Here is a 22,122-nt window from a genome sequence, read left to right as displayed (position 1 = left end):
TGAGCTGCCAAGTGTGCTGGAATGAATGATTTCTGTGCATGTGCAGAAATTACATCATCCTTCCTAATATTCTTACTGTGTGCCCCTATGAATTCACAACCTAATCCTCTATGCTTGCATAAAATAAACCATTTTAAGAAAAAAAAAAAAAAAAAAAAAAAAACACAGCCATTCCAACAGCAGGCTCGTCAAACTGATGCATAAGGCAGCTCACATCATTTTATCATCTTTGTAGCCCTAAACCAACTTAATTATATTAAATTTAAACCCAGACTGTTTCATTTGTAACAGCTACACATTTCCCTAATCAGTTGAGGCGTTCAGGCAGATTTTTGTTTGCATCTACATAAAGAATGAAATTGTTTAAACATTGCAAAATAACAAATGAGTTAAACATTTCAAAACTATTTAAATGATAGTACACTGGTCCCTCAGGGCTCCACCCACCTTTCAGTGTGGCCTGCCCAGTTTAGGTAAATATACATTCGAATTAAAATACTCAGAACAGGAATACCTGCACTTGCAGTGCACTCATCTTTTAAATACATTTTATTAAAGGTGTTTTATTTAGAAACATGCTGTAATGTGCAACTTTTACAGTTATTGTGTGGAATTGGACCCTTTAAAGTAAATCAAGCTCTGCTGCACTGAAAAAGAACCGACTTTACTAAATCCAAGCCTATTGCTTCAACTTGATTGTCAGAGGTCTACTTAAATCCGACCCTAGCTGTCAGTCACACAGCCCCATATTATGAGCTACAAAGCTCACTGGTGGTCTACATTCTTATTACTGACTTTTTATTGCAGTATGTGGGGAGACAGTAAGATTGGGGCAGTTGGCAAGGTAATGACTGTCAATTTCAAAATAGTCTCTGACCCCTGATCATCTGACATTCAAGGTGAGATTTAGGCACAACATAATTAAACAATGTGACTTCATCAATTAACAGTTTGGAAAAAACAAAGGGTGACCAACATGAACTGGCTGGATTTAGGCTATACATTCTTAGGGTCAGCAAACATTTTAAATTTTATTTTTATAGTAACCATTGTGATTCAAGAAAAAAAAAAAAAAAAAAAAAAAAAAAAAAAAAAAGATACAAGGTTTCAAAAGCATACATGCAAAACTGTATACGGTACATGCTGGCCAGGTTCACCTTTGGTGGTGACAGCTTTCTTTTAAAGCAGCATGTCATGTTTTAAGTTAAATAATCAGCTACCAATGAGTTTCCAATCGCAGCAGGCGAAAAAGGTAAAGGCTACTTCCAGGGACTTCAACAGTTGATAAACATCCACACTTTACATGCTGCTTTTACCGAGTAGAGACTGTAACCATTTCCCTTTAAATAACGGAACTTCTTTCCCCTTCTAGGTGCAAACTTTGCAATTGTGACATATTACAGTCAAAGAAAAAAAAAAACACTCATACACAAGAGCCATGTGCATGATAGAGTATCTTTCACTTCATTCTAATAAGTTCACATTAAAAAAAACGTACGGACAAAGAAAAAAAATCTAAGGGTACTTATTCAAGTATTAAATCAAAAAAGCCTCTTAAAAACCATCTTACTGTATATATTAAAAAGGCACGACTTATAATAAAAAATTTAAGAAAAATAAAACAAGTGATCCCCAAAGACAGACTGGCCAAAGAGGTTTAGCCATGTAACGCTGAGGTGATGAGATTTCCCTGTGGAAGCACTTGTTCTGTTGCTTTGATGTCAGTGCTGGAGTAAATCAGAATGTAGACGTGCTTCCAAAAGAAGGAACAGCTTCAGGGAGCTGTGTTCATAACTGCAATGGAAGTCTTAAGAGTATCTCCAGATGGCTACAGTGGCAGTGAGCACGCCAGCTAAGAAGACTCCAACAGTTTGCCAAGTTGGTGTGCCAAAGTAAGACAGGAGCCCCTCCTGCAAAAAAATAAATTACAATTAACATATGACTTTTCTAACACATTGCAATACAGTACACAACACCCTATGAATGCCTTGGCAGCATGTTGATAAAAATTCATCCACTGCTGGCAGGGTAATTTTCAATCTCATCATGGCAGCAGGGTGTTTTCTATTTACTTTCCATCTCTTATAACAGACTGAAGGGCTCATCAACCATAACCAACAAGAACAGGGAGGTTTAGGCCAAGAGCTCAACTCAATAGTGCAATAGATCCACAAAGATGCCCCCCCTGTGCAGCCACCATCTCCTCCCATCACATTTGGCGACCTTGTCTCTGGCAGACAATGCTCAGGCACCTGGGTGGCTTACTGAAGGGCTAGATTCCATTGCAACACAGAAGGTGATAGCAGAGATGCTTAGTCCCTGCATACACGTACTGTGGAAGACAATGGAGTGCCCACTCAAAGAGATGCCCTTCACAGTAAATTGCTGTGAATTCTCTCTGTCCTATCTGATCAGTTGAACGGCATTAAGGAGGACATTTTCTTTCTCAGAAATGACCTCTAGAAATGTCAGAAAACATTACGGTCTAGGAGGGCAGACCTAGCTCTGGCGAAGATGATGTAACACTAGAGGTCGACCGATATATCGGCTGATATTTGGCGTTTTAATTAATCGGCATCGGCCGATTGTGCTGTTAAAGGCCGATGATATATTCAGCGGGACTTGCAAATGACTTCAGTAATAGAAGTCAGTGCAAGTTGCCTGGAGACTTGAGTGAAGTGACTTGTCTCCTCTCTGGGCAGTATGCCAAGAAAAGATCATAAAGATACAATGTTTACACTTGAATGAACACAACTCAGTGTGTAGAGTTCTCCATTTAACCATTTAAAGACAATCTTTTTTGACACTTAGGCCAGGTTCACACCCGCGGCGTTTTCCCGCATCGCATGCCTCCCGCCGGCAGTTCACACTGCCCTATGCGGACTGCTGGGAGTGTCAATGAAATCTTAATGACACCCCCAGATCAGTCCGCATATCGCAGTGCGATCTGCAAACTCGGACAGGAATCGGATCGCATGGTGTGAATACCCATGCGATCCGATTCTGCTGCGGATCAAAAAAGGATCCTGTGCGAGTTTGGGGCGGGTGCGATGCGAATTCAGCCATACTATCTGTATGGCTGAACTCGCATCACACAGAGATCGGATGCGATTTGCACTGCGAATCACATCCGGGTCTCCCACCCGCAGCGGTGTGAACCCAGCCTTAATGCTTACAAATAAAAATCCTGTATTTTCTGCTAGAAATTCACTTAGAACCCCCAAAACTTATATATATATATATATATATATATATATATATATATATATATATATATATATATATATATATATATATATATATATATATATATATATATATATATATATATATATATATATATTTTTTTTTTTTAGCAGAGATCCTAGGGAATAAAATAGCGGTTGTTGCAATATTTTATGTCACACGGTTTTTGCGCAACTCAATTTTTTGGGGGAAAAAATACACAGATTTAAAAAAAAAAAAAAAAAAGAAAAAAAAAAGAAAGAAAAAAAACAGTAAAGTTAGCCCATTTTTTTTCCATCCAAAAGTTTTGATTACCTGTTTTTGTGTAATATATATAATTTCATTCTAAATTATACATACAAGTGAACTGTTTGGATGTTTGTTTTGTTTAATAAATGTAAGAAATTTTCTGTATCACTTATGGCTGCTTTCACACTGGAGCGAGCAGGCGTTGACGGTAAAACGCTGCCAGTTTTAGTGGCGCTTTACCGTAATTTTAGCGGGACACTTATAATCCATAATTATAAAACGCCTGGATTTTTGGATCATCTTAACGAACTTTTATTTATACCAATTTTTAGTTATGTTCACTTTATCGGATATAAAGTTCCTATTGTTCAAAGATTGGTGATACTTTCTGTGAACATTATTTGTATGGTTATCTATTATTATTTCATAATTATTTATGGTATCTATTTTCTTGCTATCTATTTAGCATTATTGGCGCTACTCTTTTTTTATTTTTTATATTTGCATTTGAGTGTTTGTATCTCACTTTGAGCTGCTGCCTATTATTTATTTATTTATTCGTAATACTATTGTTTATTTTATTGCACCCAAGCGCAGTTTACATATTTTTTCCACTTATAATCCAGCTAGCGGCCCAGGAAGGGGTTAAATGTGCCTGTGAAGCGCCGCTGCCAAATCGAATTGCAGGTGCTTCGGCAGCGGTGCCCATTCATTTCAATGGGCAGGTGTGGTGGAGGAGCGGTATACACCACTCGAAAGATGCTGCTTGCAGGACTTTTTTTTAAAGTCCTGCCAGCGCATCGCCTCAGTGTGAAAGCACTCAGGGCTTCCACACAGACTGCAGGGAAGCCGTTTTGCAGGCACTTTACAGGCGCTATTTTAAAGCGCCTGAAAAACGCCCCAGTGGGAAAGGTGTCTAACTGTTAGATTTTATGAGATGAAGGGGAAAAAATAAATAAATAATCGGTCTAAAAAAAAAAAAAAAAAAAATCGGCATCATATATTGGCCATCGATTTCTAGATATCGGTATCGGCATCGGGAAAAACCCATATCGGTCGACCTCTATGTAACACCACTTAAACGATGCCTAGATATAGTCAAGACTAAACTGAACAGTAATGACTATAGAAGCTTAGAGAATAGGCGAGGCCAAAACAACGTTAGGATCATTGGTCTCCATGAGTGTAGCGAAGGCAACTCTCTCATGTAAAAGTGGCTATTTGATAATTTGGTAAATCCAGCTTTACCCCTCTCTTCTCCATGGAAACATTGGGTTACCTTCCAGAAATTGTCCCATAGGAGCTAAAATTAAACTCTTGAACTCAGTCAGAAACATGGGGATGCTATAAAAAGAAAAGATTATTAAAAGGATCCACGCATTAAGTTCAGAGGAAAATCGGTTTAATAGGTCCAGACTGTCCCTTACCCTGCTACATACTCCAGCTCTTCTAAAGGGACTATAAAGAGAGTGGGCAATCTGACTCCCCTGCAACATAAGGCCCTAACAGACCTGAGTAATAATGAAAAGCTGGTAATTAGCCTACAATATAGGAACATGTGTTAGGATATTCTGAAAAACAGACTGGCACACATGAAGGATCTGCTAGGCATCTATCCAACATACTATGTTGGTACAGATACATATATGACGTGGGGAGGCAATGAGGTGGAAATATTAGAGTTTATGCAAATACTAACTCTTAATGATTATAATTTCAAATTGATGATGCATAGTTAAAAAGAAATTTTATTTTTGGACATTGAAATTTTTTATTCAAGGGCGACAGCATCATCGGGACATTATTATATTGTAAGCTCACAGTGGGTAATAAGATAACGCATGCCCATAGCATGCATCGGCAATCACTGGTACAGAGCATCCTCTAAGTCAATATTTATGTAGGATTAGGGAGGAACTGTTGATATGAGGAAAGATGGAAGCAGATGCCTTTAAATGAAGATTACTGAGAAGAGGTTATATAAAAAACTATATAAGGCATATAAAAGGAGAGCAATTATAAAAAAGGAGGCATGAAATTATATTTATAAAGATAAAGGAAAAACAATGCTTATTACTAAATTCTCTAATCAACATGCAAATACCCGTAATAAAATATAGAAATACTGGCATTTGTTAACAAGTGATTGTCACAGATAGCAGTCCAGGCACAGTGTCATCCCGACAATGGGAGCCTGAATCCGCTAGGTGCCTGGACTGACGCCCCGCTGAGCCTCTCAGCGAGCTGCTGTGAGTCTGAACTGGCCGCTCCCATTCCCCTCCACAGCTCAGCGCTCCACTAAGCGAAGATGAAGTGCAGAGAGTTGTGAATGATAGTCTATAGCTCTCTGCTTGGGGAACTGTCAGAACCGAGCAATAGCGATGTTTGATTGCCCGGTTCTCAGTGCAGAGGCGCAGGGGGGACAGACAGCATTGAACCAATGCTGCATCAAGATGGAGGGGGAAAAAAAAATAAAGGTAACCCATGCTACTAATTTGAACTAGTATTCCTGCTACAGTGCTGTCCAGCTGTGAAGAATCACGTGGCCGGGACTAGAGCTGCACGATTAATCGTAAAAAAAAAAAAATCGCGATCTCGATTCAACCCCGCCTCATTATCTTAACCACTTCCCACCGGGACGTCCTCCCTTTCGGTGGTTATACCAGGAACATGCCTGCACCTACAGGCATCAACTCAGTATCAGTCTCCTCAGCCGGTGATCCCCTTCACTGCAAGAATAATCATAGCTGCAGTTCAGCTGCTTGATTGTTCTTACAGGCAGCGGGAGGGGACAGCCCCCGCGCGTGAAGGAATCCATCGGCGGCAGAAGTTAACCATAGAGATTTCCGTTATGACGTCACGCCCAGCCTAGCAGTAAGTAGAGTTGCCTATGGAGATTTTTGAGTAGCGAAGTTTGGCGCCATTTCACGAGTGAGTGCAGTTTTCAAGTGTGACATGTTAGATATCTATTTACTCCGTGTAACATCATCTTTCACATTATACCAAAAAACTGGGCTAACTAGCGTTAAGTGTTTTGTATCTTTAATTCATGAAATTTTTTTTTTAAATGTGTCAAAAGAAAAAGACAGCAAATGTTTATCAACATTCCTCAGCACTGATAGAGAAGAGAAAATACACTAGGGTTTATTTACTAAAGGCAAACCCACTCTGCACTACAAGTGCACTTGGAAGTGCAGTCAATAGATAGAGAGAGAGATATAGAGCGATATAGAGAGATATACACATATATATATATATATATATATATATATATATATATATATATATACACAGTGCGTATGTATGAAACTAGGAACTCCCAGGACCTTAAAGCGGAGGTCTGCCCACCCCTGCAAAAAAAGAAAAGCCAGGGAGCAGAGGTAATTCACTGTGGCGCGTTCTCCCGGAAGTGGGGACAGGCTACTTATCAAAGACAGGCATCTGCTCCCCCCGAAAGGTGCCAAAATGTGGCACCGGAGACAAATGAGCAGAAGTTCCACTTTTGAGTGGAACTCTGCTTTAACTGTGTGGACAAGAGATTCATTGAGCATTATTTGGGAAACATTGTGGATTGCAGGCTCACCACTGGAACTTTTTTTTCAAAGGACTGCATACTTTCCAGTGAAGTTAGTCTGAAGGGATTTAATATTGTTAAGCAGGATCAGTTGATTAGTTACATATTCAAGTGGGCATATTGCCATCTTGTGGGCTGTGTGGGTGTTGCTTGCCTTATGAGAAACACATTTTAAAATGATAGAGAGCAAAAAAAAAAAAAAATATATACATATATACATACATACATAAATACACACTTTTCTTCCACTCATGGTTAGTGTTTGGCTGCAGCCATTAATTATCAACTGTGTTTACTCTTTTTAAAACATAATCACAACAAAACTACCCAAATTTCCCTAATCAGAATTTTATGTACCCTAGTTCTTAATACCGTGTATTGCCCCCTTTAACATCAATAACAGCTTGAAGTCTTTTGTGGTATTTGTGGATGAGGCTCTTTATCTTCTCAGATGGTAAAGCTGCCCATTCCTCTTGGCAAAAAGCCTCCAGTTACTTCTTGTAAATTTGTGGCCGGTCTTGCAGGAACCGCCCATTTGTGATCTCCCCAGAGTGGCTCAATGATATTGAGGTCCGGAGACTGAAATGGTCACTCCAGAACCTTCACTTTATTCTGCTGTAGCCAATAATAAGTCAACTCGGCCTTGGGTTTTGGATCATTGTCATGTTGGAATGTCCAAGTACGTCCCAAACGCAGCTTCCTGGTTGATAAATGCAAATGTTCCTCCAGTATTTTTTGATAACGTACTGCGCATTCATCTTGCAATCAATTCTGACCAAATTTCCTGTGCCTTTGTAGTTCACCCATCCCCAAAACATTAGCAATCCACCTCCGTGTTTCACAGTAGGAATGGGGTACCTTTCATCATAGGCCCTGTTGACTTATGGTTGTGGCTAAAAAGCTAAATTTTGGTCTCATCACTCCAAATCTTTGTGCCAGAAGGTTTGCGGCTCATCTATGTTCTGTTTGGCGTATACGTTTCAACTATCTTTTCCCAAAGACCCTTAGACCATTCTTTTGTTTTCCCCATGACTCAGAATCCAGAAACATCAGTGCAGCACTGGATGAAAGATGCAAGGTCTGTCATGAGTCACGCACACTAATTACAAGCAAACAGATCACAGGTGAGGAAGGTTACCTTTAACCACTTAAGGACCGCCTCATGTAAATATACATTGTTTTTTTGAAGAGGGATATCTCTGTAACGGCAGCAGCTGCTGCCACAACCAAGATATCTCTCTTTACAGGAGGCAGTCCTGTGTATGATAAACGGTGGTCTCTGCGGCGGGTTCACCACGAGATCACCGTTATCGGTGGCAGGAGAGGTGCCACCCCCCCTCGTGCCGCTTACCATTGCTGTCGGCAGCGGCGGAGGCGATCAGATTCTTTCTTCTGCTGGGTATAGAGATGAGTGAGGCTAAGATGGCCCCCACTCTTCTCTATACCATAGGAGGTTTTCAATGTAATTTTTTCAAATGACTTTTTTATTGCATTTAAGTCCAAATATGAGATCTGAGGACTTTTCAACTCCAGATCTCATATTTAAGAGGATCTGTCATGCTTTTTTCTATTACAAGGGATGTTTACATTCCTTGTAATAGGAATAAAAGTGATCCATTTATTTTTTTGAAAAGTATAAAAATAAATAAAATCAAGTAAAATAAGAAAAACATTTTTTTTAACCCCCCCTCCCGACGAGCTCACGCACAGAAGCGAACGCATACGTGAGTAGCACCCGAATGTGAAAACGGCGAGCAAACCACACGCGAGGTATCACCGCAATCGGTAGAGCGAGAGCAATAATTCTAGCCCTAGACCTCCTCTAACGCAAAACATGCAACCTGTAGAATTTTTTAAATGTCGCTTATGGAGATTTTTGAGGGTAAAAGTTTGACACCATTCCACGAGTGGGCGCAATTTTGAAGCATAACATGTTGGGTATCAGTTTACTCAGCGTAACATTATCTTTCACAATATAAAAAAAAATTGGGTTAATTTTACTGTTGTCTTATTTTTTAATATTCAAGAAAGTGACCTTTTTTCCAAAAAAAAGTGCGCTTGTAAGACCATTGCGCAAATACGGTGTGAAAAAAAGTTGTGTGTTATTCATATTCTCTGAAAAATGGCTAAGAAAGCATAAATTCTGCCAGGGTTTGTAAACTTATGAGCACAACTGTGTGTGTATATATCTAATTTTTATTTTGAAAGAAAATTCAATGTACCGTATATACTCGAGTATAAGCCGAGATTTTCAGCCTCTTTTTTGAGGCTGAAAGTGCCCCCCTCGGCTTATACTCGAGTCATCGCTGTCTGCCCGCTCGATCAGCGTGTCGAGCAGACAGACAGCGGCCATTCTATTCAAAAGCCGCGCCTCCGGCTCCTACGGACGAGGATGATACGACGTCTGTGATAGGCGGAACACAGGCTGCTGGGAAATTCAGTGTTCCGCCTATCACAGGCGAAGGCGGCGGCGCAGCTTTTGAACTTTACAATGGCCGCCGACGAAGAGGGCACGGGACGGCACGGGACGGGACGGGGGCAAGGCAAGGCAAGGCACGACACGGGACGGATGCAAGGAGGCAAGGCAAGGCACGGCACGGGACGGAGGCAAGGAGGCAAGGCACGGGACGGAGGCTCGGGACAAAGGTAGGCTGGACACACACACACACACACACACACACACACACACACACACACACACACACACACACACACACACGGATGGAGACACACACAGGGATGGATGGATGGATGGAGACACACACACACAGGGATGGATGGATGGATGGATGGAGACACACACACACAGGGATGGATGGATGGATGGACACACACACACACAGGGATGGATGGACGGACACACAGGGATGGACGGACACACAGGGATGGACGGACACACAGGGATGGACGGACACACAGGGATGGACGGACACACAGGGATGGACGGACACACAGGGATGGACGGACACACACACAGGGATGGACAGGCATATGTCTCACCCTCGGCTTATACACGAGTCAATAAGTTTGCCAGTTTTTTTGGGGGTAAATTGGGGGCCTCGGCTTATATTCGGGTCGGCCTATACTCGAGTATATACGGTATGTTTATTTTGTTGGGTCTATATTCTTTGGATGGTTTGTATTTCTGTGTAGCCAGCATGTTCCTTATGGGTCCTTCTGTGATCTTACAACCCTTGAAGTAGGTCCATTATATTGTTTAGTGTATCCATTTGGTTAATTGGTGAAAAAAGCACTGTTATTTGTTATTTATTAGATATATTCTTGACTTAAACAGATTACTTAGGTTACTGGTTGCTCTTTCTTCTCTGTCCTCTTTGTTGTCTTGGTGCCCGCCCTGGAAATCTCTTGCACATTAGCCAAACCAGCATATTCTAGGTTCAGATCTTTGATCTCGGTCAATGTGTCCATGAAAAAACATATGTAACCATAGTAAAGATTACATTATATAGAAGTTTAACCACTTCAATACCGGGCCATAGTCAAATGACACCCACAGATGGGATCTCCCATCCTGGGAGGGCATCATATGACGTCCTCTGTATTTCGCCACTCCTGCAGGCCCCCGGGGGCCCGCAGTGCGGCGATCGTGGATGAGGTGTGTCCCTCGGACACAGCCCATCCCCGATCTATGTGACCGGCCGTGTCCAATCACAGCCAGCCACATGTACTGTGTACATTCATGGCGCTCGTGCACGCGCCTAAGGCACATGCAGAGCGGCGATGAGGGATGCGGCTTGTCACCAGCCCATCGATGTACCCGAGTACCTGTCACCAGCCCATCGATGTAACCGAGTACCTGTCACCAGCCCATCGATGTACCCGAGTACCTGTCACCAGCCCATCGATGTACCCGAGTACCTGTCACCAGCCCATCGATGTACCCGAGTACCTGTCACCAGCCCATCGATGTACCCGAGTACCTGTCACCAGCCCATCGATGTACCCGAGTACCTGTCACCAGCCCATCGATGTACCCGAGTACCTGTCACCAGCCCATCGATGTACCCGAGTACCTGTCACCAGCCCATCGATTTACCCGAGTACCTGTCACCAGCCCATCAGAGTACCCATTTGCAGCCTATGCCTCATAGAACACGCGTTGAGGTGTTTACCCCCAAAATGACCCCATTTTGGAAAGCAATTCCATTGTCCTGGTGCTCCAGGACCTTCAAAAGTGTGATAGGTAGGAATGAAATGAGAAGGTACTACTTCAATGTTGGACCTCTGTATATGGCCAGGCTGTGTAAGTCTCACACATGTGGTATCGCCATAATCAGGAGGAGTAGCAGAATGTGTTTAGGGGTGTAATTTTTGCTATGTACATGCTATGTGTTAGAAATATCTTATAAACTGACCACTTTTTGTTTTTTTGTTTTTACACAAAGGGGAAGGTTTTCATTTTCTCTCCACGTTTTTCGAAGACTTCTGGAAAAAAATTAACTGTTCAAAAGACTCACTATGCCTCAGAGAATAGACGTTGTGGAGTTCGCTTTCCAAAATGGGGTCATTTTGTGGGTAATTCCATTGTCCTGGTGCTCCGGGGCCTTCACAAATGTAATAGGTCGTTAGGTAATTAGAGGTGTCATTTATGTTCCTAGAAACCCCCGACGGTGCTGCCTGCATGTTGGACCTCTCTGTGTGGCCAGCCTGTGTAAAAGTCCCACAGATGTGGTATCGCCATACTCGGGAAGAGTTGCAGAATGTATTTTGAGGTGTAAATTGGAAGTATGCATATGCTGTGTATAAAAAAAAAAAAAAAAAAAAATAATTCTTCTCTTTCCCAAGAATTGTGGGGAAAAAAAACCTACAGCTTCAAAAAACTCACCATGCCTCTTACTAAATACCTTGGACTATCTACTTTTCAAAAAGGGGTAATTTGGGGGGTATTTGTACTTTCCTGACATTTTAGAGCCTCAAGAAATGAGAGGCCGCCAGTGCATCAGGTGTGATCAGATGTGATAAATTTTCAATGATTTGCACCATAGCTTGTAGACTCTATAACATTCAGAGAGACTAAATAATATCCACTAATTTGGGTTATGTTTACCAAAGATGTAGCAGTATAAATTTTGGCCCAAATTTATGAACAAAAATGACTTCTTTGCAAAATGTTATCATAGAAACTAAAAAAAAGTTAGTTTTTTTTCCAAATTTTCGCTCTTTTCTCACTTATGTCACAAAAAAATAAAAAACCCAGTGGTGATTAAATACCACCAAAAGAAAGCGCTATTTGTATAAAAAAAAAATGACAAAAATTTTGTTTGGGTACAGTGTTGCATGACTGAGTAATTGGCATTCAAAGTGTGAGAGCGCTGAAAGCTAAAAATTGTTCTGGGAAAGAAGGATGTATATGTGCCCTGTATTGAAGTGGTTAAAAGGGGGAAAAAAAAAAAAAAAAAAAAGATAGAAAAGGCAGGAGAGCTGTCATGTAACTTCATCACAACAGAATAACCGCACACAGTGACTTACCATGCACTGCAGTAATGCACGTTTAAACACTGGGGTGCATGGCCTTAGATATATGTAAGGGTTGTCAACCACATTAACTGTTGTAGTGAAGCAGACCCTGCATCACAAGGGTTAAAACGTTTGAAAACCCTTACATATACCCAGCAAAGTGACTAGCCTCAGGTGGTGCACAGAGATTAAACAAATCTTCATACACATGTTGTACCAGTTTTGAAGCCATTTGTCCTGTACAGCTTTCTGCAACACAGATAATTTACAAATAATCTGTCAGCATTTGATAGCAGAGATAATATAAACTAATGTGCTGCCCTTGGTGTACAGCAGCTAACACAGCAAATTAGATAAATAGCAAAACAAAGGAAAACGAATAGTGCAGCGCTCTAAAAATACATATTGTGACACGTGTATCAAATGACGGGTAATGAGCCCAATTCGACTAATGCATAAAAAGAAAAAACGTGCACAATAGTATAAATATGACCGATAATAAATGTCCAAAAAGTCTGGGTGACACTTGTGCAAAATATGATACAAAACTTCATGTGAATGTCCAAGCAGTGAACCAGGATGTATAACTTGAAGTGAGGGGTACCACCACTGAAAGTTACGAGGCTTACCGGAACGTATGAATCCCCCCCAAGAACGTATGTTCTGCGGGTCAAATGGGCTTGTGTCGTTTAGTACAACCAATGAGAATAGACACTGGGACCCTCGGATTATTCCGACAATATCCTCAAGATGGAGAGATCCTTAAAGTGCATCTCAAAAAGGGGATGATGTTCGGATGTCCATAAATATAATAAGGGTAATAAAAGAGGGGAGAACAGAAAGGGCCAATAGCGCAATTTGGATATGACTTTTAATGAAGTTGAAAAACTTACATTTAGCAGGTAAAATCAGCGCTTAGAAAATCAAATGGCAGCAGTGGAGTCCTTACCGACGTGTTTCGTCTCCAAGACAAGCTTCTGGTGTGACCCTCCACTGCGGCTCTCCAAGCATTTATAGAAAATAGGACCCCTCACCTGAGAGTTGTGTTTACATTGCAATGTAACTTCCGGTTAACAGAGATGGTGGACCGGCGTGCGTTCCACACCTCCGCCTAACTATATTTAATGTGTTCCAAACCTCTATATGGCCAAAAGTGTAATGGCGAACATATGCACCTTAAGCCTCGTTGTGAGAAGCTGGGACTAAGTATATATAATGTGTTCCAAATCTCTGTATGGCAAGAAGTAAACCTAATTGCGGACTCGTGTCTCTCGAGGATCGTTGTGAGAGGCTGGGCGCGAGTCATCACTTGTCACTCCGGAACGAGCGCACGCCGGAGAGCACGTGACGGCGCGGTGACATCATGCACCTCGACAAGCTTGCGTTCCATGTATGTAGGACGAGCACAGACACCACTGAACACATTTCTTTAATAAAAAGTTGCGACACCAAACACACTGTGCCTAGGCATTACAAATGATATCATAATTGTAATCCCAAAGGAATACAGTTTGTGGTGATAGACAGGAGATTCTCCCCCCCCCCCTTGGAGGGGAGGCGCCATGACCAGGGGCGTTTCAAGATTGGAGACCTTCTGGATTTACGAGCTGCAGTCCTACACTCCATTTGGTTTAAAAATTGAGTGGGACATCAACTCTTTCATCAATAAAGCATAAATATTTTATATCATTTGGGCTCTAGGTCTTTTTAATTTTTGTATTATTTTATATGTCTCTCTCTTTTTGGGGTTTTCGTTTTTTATAGCTAAATTATTGTAACATGTTTTAGTTGTATATATATAACCCCTTCTGAGAGTCCATTTCACATGTGTGTACATATAACATATTTCTTAACACAACAATTTTAAATATTTTTCAAGATAGGATGGCTGCATATTCAATTTTTGGTCATTTACACATTACAATGTCCATTGATCATAATAGCATTGTGTTTATTGCATATACAATTTCTTTCTTAGATCTTAGTAGTGACCACCTATTCACGGTTGGGCTTACATCCAAGTCATGTTTTACCATTTTATTTTGATGGAACCCCCCCAATTCTGATCGGAGGTGAGCTCACTTGACATCATGCTATGGGGTCACCTTCTAATAATCGGTTTGTCTTATATGATTTTATTCAGATGCCATCTTCACATTAATATAGGATTTTTTTTATTAAACAGCGAATATTGATTGTTTTTATAAATCATCTCTTGATGTTTTTCTGGTCGTGTGAAAGTAGTGTGTCAATGCTGCACCTGTCTGTTCAGCTGTGTCTACCTCTAACCCTACATACATGGAACGCAAGCTTGTTGCGCCGTTGAGGCGCATGACGTCACCACGCCGTCATGTGCTCTCCGGCGTGGGCTCATTCCAGAGTGACAAGTGATGACTCACATCCAGCCTCTCACAACGAGGCTTGAGACACACACATTCACCATTAGGTTTACTTCTTGCCATACAGAGGTTTGGAATACATATATACTTAGTCCCAGCCTCTCACAACGAGGTTTGAGGTGCATACGTTCGCCATTACACTTTCGGCCATATAGAGGATGGAACACATTAAATATAGTTAGACTGAGGTGTGGAACCCATGCCAGTCCACCATCTCTTAACCGGAAGTTACATTGCAATCACTGTACACACAACGGGGGCTTGGCTCTCAGGTGAGGGGTCATTTTCTATAAATGCTTGGAGGGCCGCAGTGGAGGGTCACGCCAGACTATGTCCATGGAGACGAAACACATCGTGCAGGACTCCACTGCTGCCATTTGATTTTATAAGTGCCGATTTTACCTGCTAAATGTAAGTTTTCCAACTTCATTCAAATTTATTCATATCCAATTGGAATTGCGCTATTGGCCCTTTCTGTTCTCCCCTCTTTTACTACCCCTATTATATTCATGGACATCCGAACATTGTCCCCTTTTTGAGATACACCTTAAGGATCTCTCCATCTTGAGGATAATCGGGTGTTCCTGTCGCAATAGTCCGAGGGTCCCAGGGTCTCTTCTCATTGGTTGTACTAAACACAAGCCCGTTTGACCCGCAGAACATGTGTTCTTGGGGGTTCAAACGTTCCGGTAACCCTCCTAACTTTCGGTGGCGGTATCCCTCACTTAAAGTTATACATCCTGGTTCACTGCTTGGACATTCACATGAAGTTTTGTATTATAATTTGCACAAGTGTCACCCAGACTTTTTGGACATTTATTATCCGTCACATTTATACTATTTTTGCAAGTTTTTTCTTTTTATGTATTAGTCGAATTGGGCTCATTGCCTGTCATTTGATACACGTGTCACGATATGTATTTTTAGAGTACAGCACTATTAGTTTTCCTTAGCATTTAACAACAGCACAAAGAAGGGGCGTGGATCTGAATTCACACATTGCACCGCTATGGAAGAAGTATTCTGAGCCTAATTGATGGGAAAGGCCACATTTTCCTCCTCACACTACAGATAACAGAAGAACAAGGCAAGAGAGTGAAATCACCCTCAGAGACTTGGAAAGAAACATGTACACTGTATAGAAAAATGTGTTTTGTTAAGATTTCATGTTTACCACCATGTTTACAACCACTTTAAAGAACTAAACCCTTCTATAATTTTCAGCCAAGGAAGCTGCCATCCTGGCCTCTGTTTGATTTTCAACTGCCATGATGTTGCATATGTGATCAGTTATGACACCAGCTGTTTCATGTTTTGACAGTTTGGTTGAGTGCACAACCAATGTGACTGTTGCGTTCCTGACAAATGTCGGGTAGGTAAAGGTTTTCTAAGGCCCCCTTCACACTGAGGCACTTTGCAGGCGCTAAAGTGTTAAAAATAGTGCCTGCAAGGCGCCCTGAAAGAGTGCACTCGAATGTGAAAGCCCTGAGGGCTTTCACACTGCAACGGTGCGCTTGCAGGACGGTCAAAGTCCTGCAAGCCACATCTTTGGAGCGCTGTAGGAGCAGTGAATTTACCACTCCTAAATCGCCCCTTCCCATTGAAAACAATGGGGGCAGCGCTCCAAACCCACCTTTTTCGGCTGCTAGCAGGGGTTAAAACTGCCCCGCTAGCGGCCGATCGGCGCCGCTAAGACGACCGTAAAGCGCCGCTAAATATAGCGCAGCTTTACCGCCAGCGCGCTGAGTGCCCCAGTGTGAAAGTAGCCTAAAACTGTTAAAATCAATGTGTTTTGTTCCACTTTAATTGGTCATTTACATATCTAGGTGACCAGCTAAAGTAGTTTTACTTTCCTGATCAACAATGTGAGACCCGTCCCCACAGCCTCCTTTTCAATTTTATACTTCAGTGGTCAAATGTTCATAACAAGTGATGCAGAGCCCATAGCTGGATGGGAGGTGGCTGTGGAACAGTTCCCTGCCAGAGCATAGGGGGAGCATAGACTCGGTCTTGCTCTTCCTGTCCCCTGGTCCTAAACAAGCGTTTAACTCTTGCAGTGCAGAGACAGCCCAATACAAGGGAATAGTGCATTTGGTTAAAGAAAAACCTATTCAAATATATGTACTTCCTCTAAACTCCCTTTTTTTTCCCTGCTAGAAGGTAGCTATGCTCATACTACATAGTCCCACTGTGAGTAGGAGCTTTGCCACCTTGTCGTTAGCTCCCTAGATTTCATGAAAAAAATCAATTACTTGGGCATCATGTAGTAGATGTGTATGGATTATTTGGGTTATATTGCTGCCTACAAGAGTACTGGGAAGAAAACAAAAACAAAACAAAAAAAAAAAAAAACAAAAAAAAAAAACAAACACACACTTACTTCAAGCACACCTTAGTTTTGTGGAAAATTAGTACCAAGGGTATGATCACAGAACAAATTGGAGGGACCTGTGTTCCTCAATGGACTCCAAAAGAAGGTCGTTATGACGAGTACAAAAATATCATTTTTTTCCCCCTTGCTTGAGGGGCACACCTGTAGCTCTCAAATTGCTGAGGAATTCATGCACATGAGCAGAAAATAGGATTTTTATAACAGCTTACTTGTAAAATCCTTTTCTTTGAAGTACATCACGGGACACAGAGCCATAGTAATTACTATGAAAAAAAAGTGGCAATACAGCGCTGTCTAAACAATACTTGAAATATAAAAAACTGTGCTTAAAAACTGAATAAAGTAAAAACATTGAAGTGAAACGTGAATGAATTGGAAGCTGCAACTCAAATGTGAGATACCCACAATAATAGCAACAAATTTTCCAAAAAAGCTGCGCTACAATAAGTGAACAGCTATATAATATCTAGTACATATAGCATAATGTAGAAAATAAAAGATTGCACAGCAGCCTGCAATGAAAGTGAAGCTTTGTTGATGTTTTACAAGTGGGAAATGAGCGGCGTGTTCGTAGGAGCATATTGCCTGAGTGGAGCATTTCAAAATGGGATTTACCTGCTCTGCTACCTAATCCTTGGCTGGGTGATATAAGCCATTGGCGACATCTGATCTCCTATAAGAGATCAAAAGCAGCTAAGTGTCAGTATTGTTGGTGGTGCAGGATCCTTGCTCTTTTCTGTGGCACTTCTTCGTGGGTATTTAACATCACAGTGGAGACCCTATGGAATATTGTTGCACTTGAAAAGTGGACTAATTAACTCTCTACACCAAAGGGATTTTTCAGAGATAATATCCTGATCTTAGTGGTTGTGGTGTGTTTTTTTTTTTTATTATCTACATTTGTTTGCAATTTCTCATATTTTTGCATTCAATCTAGGTCACATAGGTTGACACTATATGGTTAATTGAATAAGGCTTATCACATTTTCTACATTATGCTATATGTGCTAGATATTATATATAGTAATTACTGTGTGTTATAAGCCACCTTCAGTTGATTGACACTGGCACACAGTCCACTCCCTATATAACCCCTCCCACTACTGGTAGTACCTCAGTATTTGTAGCAAATACATACACATGTATACCAGAAAGAGGGGAGGGACCTCTGTGTCCCGTGATGTACTTCAAAGAAAAGGATTTTTACAGGTAAGCCGTTATAAAAATACTATTTTTTAATCATACATCACGGGACACAGAGCCATAGTAATTACTATGTGGGATGTCCCAGAGCAATGCCAACTGAAGGGAGGGAGACAACCAAAGTAGGGCACCGTGAGATCAGAGGACTTATACTGCTGCCTGCAGTACACTGTGCCCAAAGGCCACATCCTCATGACTTTTTACAGCCACCTGATAGAATCTGGTAAATGTATGGACTGAAGACCAAGTTTCAGCCTTTCAGATTAGAGCCATGGAGGCTTGGTGATACACTGCCCACGAAGCACTAACAGCTCTTGTGGAGTGCGCTTTGATCTGAAAAGGTGAAATGTTCCTCTTTAAACCAAAAGCTTGAACATTTACTTGTCAAATCCATTTAGAAATAGTAAATTTCGATGCTACCCGTCTTCTTTTAGGACCTTCAGGCAATATAAACAAAACATACATTTTTTTTAATCTGAGCAGTTGTCTTCAAGTAGACTGACTGCTCACCACATCAAGAGAATGTAGAGACGACTTCCGTAGAACCAGGTTCTGGAAAAAATTAAGGTAGAACAATATCCTGGTTTAAATGAAAACTTGACTCTACATTCGGTAGAAAGTTAGGGTGAGGACGCAATACTACGTTATCCTTGTGAATAATTAAATATGGCTCTTTAGAAGAAAGAGCAGCCAACTCTTGCAGAAGATATGGCTTCCAGTACTCAAGGCCAGCTTCATTACTAACCCCATTTGCAGAAAGTCAAGGATCCTACCCATGACATACTTCTTGGGGTGCCAACCCCTGGATTCACACCAGGAGACATATACCTTCCAGACTCTCTAATATGATAAAATGATTCTGAAGGCTGGCGTCCTTGCATTAACCAAGGTAGAATACCAAGGCATCTGTTACGCAAGCTAGCGGATCTTTCATTTTTGACACAGTTGTCGATCTTGTTGAACCTGGATGCAAACAGACCTATGTCCAGAATCCCCCATCTTTGACATATTGTCAGGAAGATATTGGGGTGAAGAGACCATTCTCTTGGGAACAATTGCTGGCGACTCAAGTAGTCCGCCTACCAATTCTCTATTCCTGGAATGAATACTGCCGATAGGCAAGGTACAATGTTTTCTGCCCAAGTTAGGATACGATTCACCTCTCTCTGGGATGCACGACTTTTCCTGCTCCCTTGGTGATTGATACAGGCCACTGCTGTGGCATTGTCGGATTGGATCCTGACAGGACAATTCCATAACCTGAACGTCCAGGCCCAAGCGTGCTGCCCAAATCTCTAGAATATTGATGGGCAAGGTCATTTCTGATCTGGACCATTTACCTTGGACAGTCGCCTCTTCCAGGACTGCTCCCCAACCCGAAAGGCTGGCATCTGTTACCACCTTCCAGGTAACTGGAAGGAAGGATTTTCTCTTCTGCAAATTTTTGGTTATCAACCAACTGAGGCTCTGGCTTACCTTTGGAGACAAACACATTGGGAAATCTAGAGCTTGGACCTTCTTGTTCCAAGCCGATAGGATACGGTTTTGCAGTAGTCTCAAATGAAACTGAGCATAAGGAAGGGCCTTGAATGGAGCCACCATCTTTTCCAAGAACCTCATGCAAAGTAGAATAGAAGGATTCTTCTTTGCCTTGACTACCCAAACCAGCTCCCTTATGGCCCTGATCTTAGCCTGGGGTAAGAGAATACCCTATTCTGGACTGTATATATGATCAGACCCAAGTATTCCAAGCTCATTGATGGTTTTAAGAAGATTTTTCTAGGTTGAGAATCCAACCTAGGTATTCCAGGTAGTTCACTGTGGTGACCATACTTTGGTCTAAGCGGGCTACTGACTGGTCTATCAAGAACAGATCTAGGTAAGAGGAGGGGCCAGAACCTTTGTAAATACTCGAGGTGCAGTAGCTAGCCCGAAAGTCAGAGCTACAATCTGAAATCTACGTTTTTTATATCTCGAAACATACATATTCAAGTGAACGGGAAAATAGGCACATGGAGGTATGCATCCTTGATGTCGATTGACGCTAGAAGTTCTCCACCTTGTAGGATGGAGACTACTGATAGGATTGACTCCATGCGAAAAGAGTGGCTATTCAAAACCGGTTTAGATCTTTGAGATCTAGAATGGGTCTGACATCTCTATTTGGTTTTGATACTGTGAAAAGGTTTGAATAAAACCCCAATCCCTGCTCTTCCCTGGGGACCACCGATATCACCTTTTAAGACAAAAGATGGTCCAAAGCTTGAAAGAGAGACTTCTTTTTCTATGGATCCCTTGGGAACATTTGATCTGAGAAAACGAGGAGACGGGGACTCTCGGAACTCTAGTTTGTACCCTAGAGTTATTGGGGAAGCCACCCATTTGACACTCTTCCTGACAGATCTTTGAGAACTGCAGAGGTCTCCCCCCCCTTCATAAGGAGGTTTTAGTATGTTTTGTAGGTTTCCTTCCCCAGGACTTCTTTTGTCCCTGGGGTTGACCCTGAGGTTCAACTCTTGAATTTGATGGTGGAGGTCCTCATGACTGCCTGGAGGCTGACACTGAAGAGGCTTGTTTAAATGAAATACGCTTACTACCTTCCTAACTGGCAAAAAGGTACTTTTCCGATTAGAAATTCTATGGATGTATCTATCCAGGGCATCTCCAAACAGCCGTTCATCGCAAAAAAGTTGATCAGGAATAACCCTGAGCACTTGTTTAAACTGGTCTCTCAAGGATTGACATACACCAATTTCTGCCAGCGCAGGCTGAGGTACTGAACCTGCCAGAGAAAAAGTGATCTTTAATAGGAATTCCAACTTTTTATCCGTTGGATCCCTAAGCATTTGAGCATCGGCTACTTTTATTCACAGAGGATATAGTAGCATCAATTGCTTGTATCTCCCACTTCTTAGTGAATTTTCCTCCATAGGATAAAGTGTTGAAAACGTTTTAGGATGATAAATATGCTTATCTGGGTGATCCCAGTCAGAATACATAAGCTTTTCCAGCAATGAAATGGACGAAACTAAACCGCTAACCTCTGCTCCAATCCTAATATGGTTAAGGAAAAAACCTCTTCAGTAACAGACAGGGGCTGCAGTGTTGGAAACAGTTGCAACACCTGATGGCTCACTCTGACCAGCCACTTCAGATCTCATCTAAGGAGGATGCCATTGTAGAGATGAGTTTAGGCTTTTTTGTGCTTGAAGGAGTCTCTCAAGCCCTTTTTTGGGGTGTTTCTACCTCCCCTTCTGACCATAGCACGATGTACAAATGCAAAGCTACTACCAGAAGAAATTGCATTCACTGCTTGAGCAATAGTCCAGTAACTGCCGCTGCTATAACGCTCAGCCTGATGCTTTTAGTAAATGTGCCAAGGGAATGCCTATCACCCAACCTCTTGCATGCCCCTTTTTGCTCTTGTGTCCCTCCGACAGCTGCAGTCAGCAAAAACTGAGCTTTTAAAACACTCCCATGCTGGACGTTGCCACACGCCAATGATGCGCTAAGCTCCTCCGTCACATCGCGCCCCCCTCTCTTTTCAATACAGCGTAATTTCAGCAGGGCCCTCCGATCTGATGGGATACAATTCATAAGAA

General features: G+C 41.8%; 1 protein-coding gene across 2 annotated transcripts in view; it reads right to left on the bottom strand.

Moving 5' to 3' along the window:
- Positions 1-534: 534 nt before the first annotated feature.
- Positions 535-22,122, bottom strand: part of BAX (BCL2 associated X, apoptosis regulator) — a 118,923-nt gene continuing 97,335 nt past the window's right edge. For both annotated transcript variants that reach the window (XM_077457126.1, XM_077457127.1), the window contains one exon: positions 535-1,910. In XM_077457126.1, the coding sequence (XP_077313252.1) occupies positions 1,809-1,910 (102 nt within the window). In that variant the 3' untranslated portion in view covers positions 535-1,808. The remainder of the gene's footprint in view (positions 1,911-22,122) is intronic.

Source organism: Lithobates pipiens, unplaced genomic scaffold, assembly GCF_037356315.1.
Source record: "Lithobates pipiens isolate NorthernLeopardFrog02 unplaced genomic scaffold, aLitPip1_a1.2 Scaffold_27, whole genome shotgun sequence".
NCBI classification, from domain to species: domain Eukaryota; kingdom Metazoa; phylum Chordata; class Amphibia; order Anura; family Ranidae; genus Lithobates; species Lithobates pipiens.
The sequence above is the reverse complement of the archived record's forward strand: the minus strand, read 5'-3'. Positions and strand labels throughout refer to the sequence as shown.